This window comes from Ailuropoda melanoleuca, chromosome X, assembly GCF_002007445.2.
Source record: "Ailuropoda melanoleuca isolate Jingjing chromosome X, ASM200744v2, whole genome shotgun sequence".
NCBI classification, from domain to species: Eukaryota; Metazoa; Chordata; class Mammalia; order Carnivora; family Ursidae; genus Ailuropoda; species Ailuropoda melanoleuca.
The window spans coordinates 38,401,545-38,417,175 of record NC_048238.1 but is presented as its reverse complement, the minus strand read 5'-3'; the positions used below and the strand labels follow the sequence as shown (position 1 = coordinate 38,417,175).

The 15,631-nt window shown below is 34.7% G+C and overlaps 1 protein-coding gene across 7 annotated transcripts in view; it reads right to left on the bottom strand.

Moving 5' to 3' along the window:
• Window positions 1–15,631, bottom strand: part of KDM6A (lysine demethylase 6A) — a 204,769-nt gene that overhangs the window by 115,902 nt on the left and 73,236 nt on the right. For all 7 annotated transcript variants that reach the window (XM_011237210.3, XM_011237211.3, XM_002929208.4 and 4 more), the window contains exon 4: window positions 13,223–13,272. In XM_011237210.3, coding sequence (XP_011235512.2) covers window positions 13,223–13,272 — 50 coding nt within the window. The remainder of the gene's footprint in view (window positions 1–13,222; window positions 13,273–15,631) is intronic.

The following is a 15,631-nucleotide window of genomic DNA, read 5'->3' as shown; positions in this document are numbered from 1 at the left end:
TAGTGTGACTCAAAGGGGTTTCATTTTATGACCCTTGCTCAATTTTCCCAGTCTCATAGCCACCACTTCAATCAGGACAAATAACATGCATATCTATGAATAAAATATGCTCTTACGCATTTCTGTGATTTTAAACATGTTTGCTTCCTCTGCTAAAAAAGCAAATGCCATCTTTCCTTTAACTCACTTCTCAATCTGGCAAATTCCTATTCATCCTTTAACATATCACTCACCTCTTTTTTCTAGAAGTAGGATCTGGTGCATTCCCAAGCCCAAAGAGAGTCAGGTTTTCTGATACATGTTTCCAAATGAATATCCATGTCTATTACAGATATGCTACTTACCTCCTCCACTAGAATATGAGTCTAATTGGTAGAGATAGAACCCAATTCATCTTTTGATCCCTATGGCAAAGTACCTGCATATGTAAGTTCTTTAGGAAAGGTTTGCTGCTGAATAAATCAATCTCTAACAGCCTTCAATAACCTGTTACACATTTTTCATCAAAGAATTTAATACTTTGCTAAATTCAATTTATACTGAATCACTTCCTTAATTTGAACACTTAAAAGGGTTTTCCCAGTTATAACAATAGAGCAAAAGAGATTGCTAAAGCTCACTATATCCATCATGTCCGAAATTATAGCATGAGAGGAGAACTTTTGCTCCCAAAATTTATGCATAATATTGCATGGTGATCAAGAAATCAGGCTGTAGAGGGGCGCCTGGGTGGCACAGCGGTTAAGCGTCTGCCTTCGGCTCAGGGCGTGATCCCGGCATTATGGGATCGAGCCGCACATCAGGCTCCTCCGCTATGAGCCTGCTTCTTCCTCTCCCACTCCCCCTGCTTGTGTTCCCTCTCTCGCTGGCTGTCTCTATCTCTGTCGAATAAATAAATAAAATCTTTCAAAAAAAAAATATTGTAAAAAAAAAAAAGAAATCAGGCTGTAGAGGCCATCAGACTTGGGTTAGAACTCCAGCGTTATTATTTATTACCTATTAAGAATCACGAAACAAGTTAATTAACTGAGTCTCAGTTTCATAGCGTTGCTTTGAGGAATTAAATAAGATTATACATGTAAAATACTACCTGGCACTTAAGATTTTTATTAGAAGGAGACAATGTATCTAACACCTCCAAAAATTTATCTGGCACATGATTAAGTGTTCAATGGATAAAGCATGATACATAAAACTCTAGATAAGTCTCACATGCTGTAAAAAAAAAAAAAAAAAAAAAACCAAAAAAAACAAAACAAAACCCCTGCACATTAAAAATAAGAGGACTTACAAATAAAAGAGAGTTATGGACAAGACTACTCAAAACCTATGCAACATATGGGGCACTTGGTGGCATAGTCCGCTGAGCTTCCAATTCTTGGTGTGGGCTCAGGTAATGATCTCAGGGCTCAGCAGGGAGTCAGCTTGGGATTCTCTCCCTCCGCCCCTCTCCCTGCTTGCACTTTCTCTTTCTCTCTCTCTCAAATAAATTTTTTTTTAAATGTAAAGATATTACAAGTTAGTGACCCCAATCACCTAACAATGATAAAAACTTATTACCAATCTGAACTTACCTCAGAGATACAAGATTGGTTTAAACAGAAAAAATGTAAAACTATCTCAGCAGATGCAGAATAAGCATTTGCATACAAAAGAAAAATGCTGACTTTTAAAATGGTATTTTTAACAGTTAGCTTTTGGTAAATAATTTCCTTTCTCTTCTTCGTTTGTTATTTACCAAAAAAAAAAAATAACTTTTAGTAATCATACTAATGATAATACATTTAAAACTTTCCCTTTAAGAAGGGAAACAACTAATGTACTCTTATCACCTCTTTCAATCAGTACTGTGCTGGCACCCTAATTATCACAACAGCAGGGAAAAAGATCAAAAAAACTGGAAATTAAATAACAAAATAACTACTAATTACAAAGGCAGGATAGCCTACATAGAAAATCCAAAGTAATTTAGACAAATTAGCCAAATTAGTAATAAGTTAGTGAAATTGCTTGATAAATTTAACAACATACAAAAGCCAAGCAGCAGATTTGAAAAATTAAAAGGACATTTATAATAGCAATAAAGCTGTAAAATATAAAATATTCCTTACAATATACACAAGAACTTCATGGAAAAATTATAAAATTTTATTGAGAAAGACAGTCGTTTCTTTACAATGAGAGTTTTTTTTTTTTTAATGTACAAAGTCAATGCAATTTCAATCAATCCCTGGAAGTCATTTTATTTAACTTTAGGACTCTGATACAAAAACTGACTAGATATTGAACAAATACTGAAATAAATCGAAGCCTCCAGACCTGTGCTACCTGTTGTAAACCCATTTACTATTTATCTGGCCCTTGCCTTTCTTTCCACACTTTGAGTCCTATACCCCCAACAATAACCCCAGGCTCTAAAACAGGAGTCCACAAACTAGCCAGTCAAATTTTTTCTTTAAAGCCCAAGAGCTAAAAATAATTTTTACATTTTATAATGGTTACATTGTAACCGATTCGTTAAGTACCTACAGAACAGCTGATGTTGTCTCTTGGCCCACAAAACCTAAAACATTTACTATTTCACTCTTTTATGAAAGTTTTTGGACCTCTGCTCTAGACCAAGAACTTGAGAGTTCCCTAAACACCTACTGATGTTACTTTCATGTGCTGGCTCAGTTCTCTTCTTGGAAAGCCTCTCCAGGTCTCCCAGCTGGAATCCTTCCCTCAAATTGCAACTTCTTTGTAGAGTCTTTCTAATCCTCACTCAGACTTTCCTACACCCTTTACTCAAAGACACACACTCCCACCCCCCTCACGGCCCTCAATACCTACAATATATCACTTAACAAAAACATATGCTTATTTGTGTCTCCCCTCACAAGAATATGGGCAACTTGAGAGCAGGAACTATCTTACTTATTCCTGTATTGCCAACAAAGCCCTTGTCTATGAATGTAAAAGCCAGTTAGTGACTGACATAACTAGTGTAAAAGTAGTAGTCACTGATAAGTCAGAAGACGAGCGCAGATTCCACAAGTTCCCTAGTTTCCGCAACTTTTAATCAATGGTTCTTTTAGATAAGCATACTACCATAATTCAAAAGCTTTTCTTTCTTTTTTTAAATTCAAGTGGGGGTAAAAAAAAGGAGGAAGAGTAGCTTTTATGTATTTTTGAAGTTCACAGCTATAAATAAAAGTGTATCAGAACTGCTTAATAAGGTATACTTAATAGAAGTCATCAGGAAGCAACAGAACTTCTTCCCATTTTAACATGTAGCCTACCATCTTCTATTTATTTGTATACTCAAATACATAGCACCATTAACAGCATACACACCATTTTTTATTCCTACCTTTCTACTTCATACTATAAACCGTAACAGCAATTTCTAAACTTCCCTGACTCATGAAAGACCTTAGGTTTTGCTGCTATTGTTGATGGGGATCAGGACATGGTACTCCAAAGTATGCCACTTTGGCATAAGAATTATTTTGAGCTGAAGGCATCTGAGTTCCTCGAATCCCTCATATGTTAAAAGCAGAGCCTCCTAAAAGAACCCAAGTGTCATAAACTCCCTCCCAGAGAGGAACTCTAACTGACTTTGTCACAAGACTATCATACCTCCCATCTATTCTCCTAAGGGTCCATTTATTTTCCCAAAAAAGTTGTTTTCCTGTAAGTGCCCTTTCTCCCTCTCATCACCTACTAAGTTGGTATATAGCTCCGAATTCTAGCCACCCTTGGAGTTACTCATCACTGAGTTTTCCCACAGGCAAATGTATTGCATACGTAAACTCATTTTTTTTTACCTCCTGTTAATCTTCCTGTATTTAGTAATTTGCAGGCCCTAGCCATGAACCTAAGTAGTCAGAAGAAAGCTTTTCTTCCCTACATTGCTTTTTAATTATTATGCCATTTCTTCATGGTAAATAGAGTTGCTGAGTAAGTAAGCTTTTATTATTAGCTAGCATTACAAAGGTATTTATTATAATCACTAATAGTCAACGTGTATTCATGTCAACGTGTATATCATGACAGATCAGTCATGAAACTGGCAAACTTCCACCATTTCAAAAATGACTCATTTGTATAGGTAAGAAAAAGTATGATCTCTCAAGAAATAAATTTTTAATTATATAATAAACACTGAGTTCTGAAATGTTAAACAAAGATTAAGATTTAATCATGGATTACAGATTTTAATTATATAATAAACATTATTGAGTTCTGAAATGTTAAACAAAGATTAAGATTTAATCATGGATTACAGATCAATGATACCTAATTGTTCATTTTGAATTCCAAAAGGCTCTAACAAAAATTAAAGGTGATCATAAATCAGCCACCAAAACTCTTTAGGTAGGAAAACCCTGACTTGAATTGACAGGAAGTCTTTACTTACTTAGCGCTTAATATAACCAATCATACTATCACTGCAGAGATGTAAATATGTTGTTGCCACAGGGGATATTACGTAATGCAGTAAATGCACTATTATCTTTCTGGAAATTCAAAAAAAAAAATCCACTCAACTCTACATAATTCTGGATGCAAGAATTTCAGATGAAGAACTGGTGCCCTATAGAATGGCGAATCACTTTATTTTTTAAGATCTAATCATAGAGGACAGCTTTGAAGAGATGCGGTTGGAAGAAAGAAGTGCAACTGAAACTCAGGACATAATTATCTCAGTCATATTTAAAAAAATCAATCATATACTTATATTCTTCAACTTACAGTACACTGTGGGTATAAATCACACAAAATTAAACAAAACTATAAATATAAAAAGTTAAACCTAAAAATCACTGTCATGAATATGAATTCTGATCACCACTGGCCACTGGGTAAATACTCACTGGCTCACAAATAATACTGTTACATTGTTTACTGATATTTAGAAAACAGAAATTAAAGTAGCATTGTCTGCAAGTGACAAAATCTGGTACACGTTCTTGAAACCTGAGGGAACCAAAAACATCTACCCCCACACTTACACTGGACCTGAGAACCTAAACCACACAGGAAAGTCTATGTTAATATGACTTGGCTAGTCCTCTGTTTTCATTAGCATTACTTTACTTTTCCATGTCTCCTACCCAGGCACATAGTTTGTCCACTATTATAGTAACCATCAACTCTTCAATGAAAAGCATCGACAATAGTTTGAGGCCCATTCTTTAAATAAATCCCTTTACTCGAATTCCTTGCCTTGCTACAACCACCATTTCTGGACTGTTACATTTGTGGAGATTCTTACCCAATCAAGCTCCCAAATTGAAAGACCTGTCTTTAAGTTTCAATTCTCAATCAATTCTGACCTTACCTTTTTCCCTAGGATACCAACAAAGCTTTGTAGAGGTGGTGTTCTCCTTTAACACGGTAAGCAATAAACTCAGGTTTGTGTTCTTGGTATTTGGGAAGTCAGTCAGCTTTTGACACCTGGGAGGACCTCAAAATGCCTGTTAAGAACTCTGTACAATTAGAAACTACCAATGATAAATTATTCTGAGGGCTAACTAGTCTATTCCATGTATTGGGCATCCCATAATTATGTTCTCTTATTATTTGAAATATCTACAGTACGTTTTTAAATAATAAATTTTACATTTAAGTTTTCCTTATAGGTAAGATTAGAGGGGAGTTCCATGGCTGGCAATGGTAGACTAATCTGTTTTGGACTTAAATCCCAATTCCCTCTTCTACCCAAGTAATTATAGCTAGAAAAGCTGGACAAAATATTGTTTTAAATCTGTTTTCAGGCATCAGACAACTACCAGGGCATCAAAACCTTGCAAAGTTATAATCAGTAACAGCCAAACTTCATTAAAAACCAAATTCCTTCTACAATAAAATGAATAAATTGTGGCATATTCATATAACGAAGTACTACACAGCAATGAAAACAAACTATTACACTATACAACTACAGGGATGAATTTAACATATACAGTACTGACTGAAAGAAGACAAGACTTAAAAATATGCTGCACAATTACATCTTTATTAAAAGTTCAAAAGCAAGCAAAATGGTATCAATACATTATCACACTACTGCTTCCAATGAAGGCTAATAAAATAAGTAAGATGACACTGGTGAAGACCCTCCTAGAGACAGTAACTATTAAATAACTACAGCTTTATAAAAACTGTAACCTCTGGTTTATTTGTAATACATAAAATAAAGCAGCTAACTAAAGGCACTGAGGAGTAAACAGAAACAGGCAGATTCTAGTGGAAAGAAGTGGTAGTCTGAATAGTGGCCCCTAAAATTCTATATCCTAAATCCCCAAACTGAGAATATTTAACTTACATGGCAAAACATACTCTGCAGTTGTAATTAAATGGATTGTTAGATGGGAAGGTTATCCTGAATTACCCAGGTTAAACCCGATGTAATCACAAGAGTCCTTAGTAAGAGGGAGGCAAGAAAGTTAAAGGCCAAAGGCAGTGAGGGGACAAAATGCAGTTAGATACAGGGCCATGAGCCAAAAGAATGTGGATAAACTTCAGAAGCTGGAAAAGGCAAGAGATTCTCCAATAGAGCCTCCAAAAAGAACTAGCCCTACTGACAATCAATCATATACTTATATTCTTCAACTTACAGTACACTGTGGGTATAAATCACACAAAATTAAACAAAACTATAAATATAAGCCTCATTTGGGATTCTGACTTTCAAAACTGTAAGGTAATTAAATTTGTGGTCAGTTGCTAAAACAGCAATAGGAAACTAATATGAAAGGCCATTCTTAGAGAAGGAAAGTTGTATGGGCTGAGTTCCATTTTCCCAGCTATTAACTTGCTGCCAGGCATAGCACATGTGAGAGTGGGTCATTGGTAGAAAAAGCAGTCTTTCTAAAATAGAAAACCTTAAGACTGGAACCAGGAGAGATCACAACCCACTAAATAAAGGGAAATTCCAGAAAAAGAAGAGCCAGAGAATTCTAAATTCTATCCACATGTCTGACCTGTATGCAAGTTACAGACTCAACTAAGTTAAAGACAAAAGATCTAAATTGATAGTTAAGTTGCCACCCAAGGAAGTTGAGTTTGCAGTTCAAGTCCAATAAAGATAAAAGAGAAAGGTGTGGGGAACCTCCCTAGAAGAAAATAATAGAACCAAGACAGCATAATTTTCATAATGTCCAGCACCTAACACAAAATTACACAAATACAAAGATCCAGGAAAACAGAACACCATCTCAGGAAATTAGAAAATCAACCAAAACCAAACCCAAAATGATAAAGATGCTAGAAAATGGCAGACAAGGGGCATGTGGGTGGCTCAGTTGGTTAAGCATCTTCCTTTGGCTTGGGTCATGATCCCAGGGTCCTGGAATCAAGTCCCACATCTGGCTCCCTGCTCAGTGGAGAGCCTGCTTGTCCCTCTCCCTCTGCAGCTCCCATCACCCACCCATGCTGCCCCCCCTTGCTTGTGCACTCTTTTTCTGTCAAGTAAATAAATAAAATCTTTAAAAAAATTTTTTTTTAATTTTAAAAAAGAAAATGGCAGACAAGATTTTATAGTTGCTGTTCTAATTACCATCAACAAAACAAGCTCATAATTAAAAAGACAGGAAATCTCAACTAAGAAATAATTTAAAAAGAAACCAATGGAAAATCTGTAACTGAAAAATATAATATCTGAAATAAAATTCAATGGACTGGACTAATAATTAAGTGATGACAACAAAGAAAGAATAAACTTCAAAACAGAAAAACAAATTATCCAATGTGAAGACCACAGAGGAAAAAAAAAAGAGCCCCTTTGGGACATTTATATAAAAACAAATTATCTAACCTACATGAATTGGATCCCCAGAAGGAAAGAAAATGAACAAAAAATTATTTGAAGAAATAACGACAAAAATTTCCCCTATTTAATGTAAATTCAAAATGCTCCAGCAGGATAAATATGAAGATGCTCATGCAGCGATATTATCGTGATCAAACTACAGGAAGCCAAAGATAACAAGCAAATCATGAAAGAAGCAAAAAAACTGTGTACAGGGACAGTGGTTCAATTAAGAGCTGATTTCTCATCAGAAAGAGGAAGGCAAGGAGGTAGAACTTCACTTTAAAAAAGCAAGCCAAGTCGTTAATTCCATAACCAGCAAAAACGCCCTTTAAAAATGAAGTCAAAAAATATTTTCAGATAAAAGAAATTCACTTCTGCCAGATCTTTACTATAAGAAATGCTAAACGAAGTTCTTCGGCCTAAAAGAAAATGATAGTACACGGAAATGAGTCACAGAAAGTAATGAAGAGTATCAGAAGTGATAACCATATGGGTAAATACAAACCATTACTATTAACATTGTAATATATGGGCCTGTTCAAAGCAAAAGAACATCATCTCATGGAGTTAATAATGTAAATTTAATAGATATAACAACTATCACATAAAGGACATGGATGGGTAAGAAGCGGACTTACATAATTGCAAACTTTCCACAGTTTATGTAAACTGATACAGTATTAACTGAGACTTGACTGAAAAATTAAAGATATATACTATAATCCCAGTGAACAAATAATGAAGAGCTGAAATGGAAAACAGGATAAAGTAAAGTAATTGTAAAACACATTCAAATATCAAAAAAGGAATAGGGAAAGTAGGTGAGGAAGAACGTAAGACCAAGAAACTGAAAGGACAAACAGAAGAGGAAAAATCAAATTAAGACACAAACCCAATCATATAAATGAGTACATTACTGTGAATGGTTTAACAGTGCAAGTAAAAAATACATTTTTCAAACTGCATAAAAAAGCAAGATCCATTTATAAGTTATCTACAAAAGAAGAATTGTAAATATAAAGATACCATCAGGGTGGAAAGAAGAGGAAAAGGATATAACATGTAAATAGCAAGCCTAAGGAGGACAGAATGTCTGTATTAAAATCAGATGAAACACATGTCAAGACAAAAGGAATTACCAGAGGTAAAAATAATATTTATAATGACAAAAGGGTCAATTCATCAGGTAAAAATAATAATCACAAATGTATACGTACTAGTAAGAAAACTTCAAAATGTATTTTTTTAAAAAGGGCAAAATTAAAAGGCAATTCCACAATCATAAACGATAACTCCCAGCAAATGATAAACACAAAAATCATCAAAGACAGAAATTTGAAAAACACTATCAACTGCCTTTCCCTGTTGTTCGTAGCATAGTACAACCAAAAATGCAAATCCTGCAGCTGTTTTCAAGTGTAGAACCAATAAAGTCTTAATATATTTCAAAAGAATGAAATCATACAAAGTATGTTGTATAAATAAAATAGAATGTCACTAACAATGAGATATCTAAAATAACCCAAATATTTTGAAATTATATAACATGTATCCGAATAACCCATGGGTCAGAAGAAAGAGGAAGTAGAAGACATTTTCAAATAAATGGTAACAAAAATACTATATATAAACATTGGTGGGATACAATCAAAGCAATGCTAACAAAAACAGGTACCTTAAATACTTATATCAGGGGGAAAAATTAATCATCTAAGCTTCTACCTAAATAAGAGAAAATTAAACAAAAAGCCAGCAGAACAAATAAAGACAATCAGGAATCAATCACTACCATCAGGAAAATGTAGGTAAAACCAAGATGAAAAACTACTACTTACCTACTAGAATGGCTAAAGTGAAAAGAGATTGACAATACCAGGTACTAACAAAGATGTAAAACTCCGGAAATCAAATGTTGCTAGTTGGAATGTAAAATGGTACAGCCTCTTAGGAAAAAAGTTTGGCAATTAAACCTACAACTGCAATGTGACCCAGCATTTCCAAACCCTAGGTACATATATCAAGAAAAATGAAAACCTCTGTCCACACAAAGACAAATAATGTTCACAGAATTGCATTTATATTTACGTCAAGCTGGACACAACACAAATGCCTAGCAACTGATAAATGGAATAACTGTGGCAGAATCATTCTATGAAATACTACTTAAAGATTAAAAAGAACACAATATTGATACACACAACATGGATGAGTCTCAAAAATAGCACTCTAAATGAAAGACATCAAAAACAAAAGAATACATGCTGCTTTGATCCAGTTGTGAGGCATTCTAGGAAAGGCAAAACTAGAGAGATAGAAAGCAAATAACTGCCTGCCTGGGACCAGGGGTCAAGCAAGAATAGGCATCAACTGTAAAGCGGGCACAAGGGAACAGTGAATGATGGAAACATTCTGCATCTTAATTGTAGTAATGGTTACACAACCTCACATAAACTGCCGAACACAGCAAGCTTATATGCTTGAAACAATGTAAATTGTACCTCAAAAAAGCTGGTGAAAAAAATCATCAGATATTTTTGTGGAGCTAAACAACTTAATTAGATAGTTTATTTGGAAAAACAATCAAGAAAGGACAGTCAAGGAAACCCTAAAAACAAGAACAATGGGAAAGGGTGCCAGAGTGCTACCATATATTAAAATATATTATAAAATCTCTAGAAGTAAAATAGTATGGTAATTAGTTCATAAACAGACTAACAAAATAGACCAGAAAACCCATAAGCAGACAAAATTGCGCATGAAAACTCAGCATACAATTAAGACAACATCTCAAATTACTAGAGGAAAAGATAGATTTTTTAACAATACATTGTGTTGGGATAATTAGCCATAAGGAAAAAGATAAACTTAGATGTTCCTCACAGTATACATCAAGGATAAATTAAATCTCAAATGGGACAGAGATTTAAATTAAAAAGTAAAAACCATTCAAGTACTAATAAAGAGTATGCGGGCGAATTTTTCTAACACCTGAGAACAAGGAAAAAACCTGTCCTAGAACTCAGAATAGGAAAAGACTGATAAATTTGACTACAAAGAAATAAAAGACTTCTGCACGGGCAAAAACAAACACACAAAAGCAAAGCAAAACAACAATGGAAAACTGCAACTTGTACTGCAGATAAAGGATAAATACTTCCTACAAAATACAGCTGTAATAAAACAAAAATAAAAGTGACCCACACAAAAATAGAAAACTAGGCAAGAGATATGAATATTTCAAAGAAAAAGAAATAGTCTTTAAACTTTAATTTCAAAAACCTCAACCTTGCTAACAATTAAGAAAATGCAAATTAAAACAACAATAAGCACCATTTCTCACCTATCAGATACAAACACCATGCTGGCATAAACTTTCTTGGTTAAGACCAAGGGGAAATCAGCACTCCCAAAGCAGCTGTATTTAACACTTACCCTTATAAAGGATCCCACTTATACACCAAAGAATCACTAACAAAAATATGAAAAGACACTTTTACTACTTACTGCATTACTCTCTATAAAGGCAAAAATTGAAGCAACTGATTTGAATAAACTACAGAATAAATCTTCATAACCTTGAGTTAGGCAAAGATTTCTTATGTGCAACACTAAAAGCACAAGAAATAAAAGAAAAAGTTGAGAAAAATGGACAGCATCAAAATTCAAATTTTTTGCGCTTCAAAATATACTACACCAAGAAAGTGAAAATACAAGCCACAGAATTTGAAAACATATTTACACATTAAATATCTGATAAGAGATTGTATCCAGAATGTATAAAAAACTCTGACAACATACTTATTTAAAGTATGTATATATATATATATATATATAGGGTTTGCACAGGCATTTCACCGAAGAATATACACAAATAGCCAATATGTTCATAAAAAGATGCTAAACATTATCAGTCATTTGAAAAATGGAAATAAAAACCATAATAAGATGCTACTTCATATCCACTAGGATGGCTACACTCAAAAACTGAACAATTACAAGTCCTGACAAGAAAGGGAGAAACTGAAACCCTAATACATTGCTGGCGAGAATGTAAAACATTATAGCCACTCTGGGAAACAGTTTCTTAAAATGTTAAACATAAATTTACCCTACAAACTCAGCGATTCCACTCCTGGCCATCTACCCCAAAGAACTGAAAATCTATGTCCACATAAAACTTGAACACAAAATGTTCACGGCAGCATTATTATAATCTACGTCCACACAAGAACACAAACGTTCGTGGCAGCATTATTTGCAATGGCCAAAAAGTGGCAACTAAAATGCCCATCAACTAGTGAATAAAACACGGTATATCCATACAATGGAATATTAAATAATGAAAAGCAATTAAGTATTAATACATGCTACGAATGGATCAACCTTGAAAACGTATCTAAGTGAAAGAAGCCAGTCACAAAAAAACACATATGATATGATCCCATGTGTATGAAATATCCAGAAAATACAAATACACAGAGACCGAAAGTAGAGTAGTACTTGCCAGAGGTTGGGCATGAGGTTTCATTATGGGGAGATGGACATGTCCTAGACTAAGATTGTGGTTATGGTTGTACAACTTGTGAAAATTTACTAAAAGTCACTGGACTGCATAATTAAAACAGCTGAATTTTACACTATGTAAAAACTATACTTCAACAAGCTTTTAAAAGTAAAGGTAAAGCCACAGACCAGAAAAGATATTTTCAATACATTTTTTAAATGACCAAAATATATTGTTAAAACTTCTACAAATTGAAAAGAAAGATAAACTAGGTGATGGAAAAATAAAATATACCTTAAAAATCTAAAATGGGAATTCAGATAAAGAAACCCCACTCATCAATAAACTTATGCTTAGAAATAAACATGATGTGAAGATTGACCTGCCCAGGTAACTTTATGAACTGCTTAAACTAAGAAAATGGATGACTCACAGTTCTTCATTTAGGTAGATCTTTTAAAAAATGGTTAGGTTCAGCTGTCCTCAGAGCTCCAATTACAGACAGACTGTACTAAGAAAGATTTCTATTGTAATTTTCCCATCGTTCCTTGCTTTTTCAGTCTTATATACCTATCTTATGCATCCAATAAAAGCCTTCATTTATTCCCAGGTACCAACTTAAGACAAAAAAAAAAATCATTTTGTTACCATTTGGTTTTACTTACTTTTAAATTCTTACACTTACGATCATCTTAGACCAATAAACTGTGTCAGAGTAATCTATCTCTTTTAATAAAATACAAGGGGGTTCATACAAGATAATACAAAGAACACTTTCCTTTCCAAACCCCTTTACTTACAACGTTTTTAAAGTAATTAACAAAACAAAGAAAAAAGTGCACAATTCATTTTGAGCATAACCAGCAGTAATCGGCCTAAAAAATAAGTAGGAAAGAGACATGTAAATGTTCACTAACCTTCCAGTAGTCAGATTGTAAACTGTAGTACCTCTGGTATGCAGATAATGCTGAAAGAGGGAAAATAAGTGTGAGTCCCAATTCCGTCCCATATCAAATCAATAATACAAGTTTTAAGAAACATCACAACAAGCTTCCCATCATACCCACCACCACCTTCCAACAGATAGTGATATTTAAGACCAAACAATTTAGAAATCTGGGGCCTCCCCTCCTCATAGTCAGACATAATAACAAATATCAAATATATAGGAGTTCAAAGATGTAAAACTGTTCATATCTCAGACCTAATCTTGAACAGAATCTAGGCTACCTCTTGAATCAACATGGCCTTCCTCACAGACCAAATCTGATAAAAGGATTAAGATTTTCCAAGTCTACTTCAGAATGTGATGAATTATTTGTCCCCACAAGGGATCTCACTTCTTTTTTTTTTTTTTTAAAGATTTTATTTATTTACTTGACAGAGAGACAGCCAGCGAGAGAGGGAACACAAGCAGGGGGGAGTGGGAGGAAGAAGCAGGCTCCCAGCGGAGGAGCCTGATGTGGGGCTCCATCCCAGAACGCTGGGATCACGCCCTGAGCCGAAGGCAGACGCTGAACAACTGCACTACCCAGGCGCCCCGGGATCTCACTTCTAAGAAAGACCAAGAGCTCAACCATCTCAAAGAGGAAAAGGAGTATTTCTTTTGTGATGTTTCCTTTCATATAATCAACAACAACAACAAATATCCAGCCCACAATTAACTTACTCCAACTCAATTCCAAAATAGGGCATCCCATACCCCTAAATCCACCGCGAGGCATAAAAGGCTATGGAAAAAATTACGGTTCCTGTCAATCCAAAAACCCAGGTTAAAAAAAGTAAACTAAAAATTATACATATACATTAGAATTGGTAGAGAGAGTCCTTTTTAAAAAACTGTTGAGCAATAGATAAGTCATGGGGATATAATTTACAACATGGTGACCGCAGTTAATAATACTGTATTGTGTATTTGAAAGTTGCTGAGGGTGTAAATCTTAAAAGTTCTCATCACAAGAAAAAAAAATTTTTGTTAACGATGTATGGTGATGGATGTTAACTAGACTTACTGTGCTCATTCTGCAATATATACACTGAATCATACAACACCTAAAACTAATGTTATAGATCAAGTATACCTCAATTTAAAAAAGACTTAGATTTTTCATGGGGCGCCTGGGTGGCTCAGTCGTTAACCCTCTGCCTTCGGATCAGGTCATGATCCCAGGGTCCTGGGATCGATCCCTGTATCCGGCTCCCTGCTCGGCGGGAAGCCTGCTTCTCCCTCTCCTACTCCCCCCCTGCTTGTGTTCCCTCTCTCTCTGTCTTCGTCTCTCTCTCTGTCAAATAAATAAATAAAATCTTTTAAAAAAAAAAAAAAGACTCAGATTTTTCACATAAAGATTAAGCAAGTGTAAAATTTTATACTGATAAAAATGGGGGGAATGCAAATTAATATTTTCTAGAACTGCATGTGTAATGCTTTCATATTGTTTATCAGTAAACAGCTAAAATATATGTGAATTCAATGCAGAGAACTTTCTAAACATGTTCAAATTAGAGAAGTATTACCCAAAAATATCATCAAGTTAACTTTTTTAAGTAGTGTTCATCTTTTTTGGCATAAAGATGATGCCAATCAACCTATCCTTGGAAGGGCATTCAGAAATATGTCGCTTTAGAGAAAAGTTGATTGCAAAAGTTGATTGCAAACCATCCCGCATTTTCTAGTTCTTCACACATGATTGTTGCTGGCTCATAAAGGTCACTGATTAACAGTCTTCTAAAAAGAAAAGCAATCCAACTTACCATTCTAACCGGAAGAGAACAGTCAAACAATCATCACAGATTTATAAATGGCAGTCATGGGAAAGGTACTTTCCCTCTACTACTGGATGCGAACAAGGAAACCTATATATCACTAAATGCCACCACAAAGGGAACTATTCTTAGTATGAAGCCCATAGAAGATAGCAGAGGAAACAAATGGAACGTAGCTGGATACTTGTAGATCTAAACTAGACCCAGTACACAACTCACCCATGAACTTCCAGTTGTGGGAGGCAATCAATTTGCTTATTATTTAAGCTAGAATCAGTTCTTTGCTTTTGTACCAAAATCATCCTAACCAATACAAGTCAGGGTCCCTAACAATTTTGTGCACTCACCATATTAAATCTGGACTGCCCTTTCAATGGTGTTCTAGGATTCCAACAACCCTGGAAGGCATGTTTCCAATAACCTAGTAACTTCATAAAATTCCCATTTTAAAACTGTGAGGAGCCCTTAAAAAGATAGTATGGTGTCTTCCAAAGTAAATGAAACACGAGGTACGAGAAGCCTATGTGACTATCAGCTGGGAGAAACATGGCATCTGTACTACT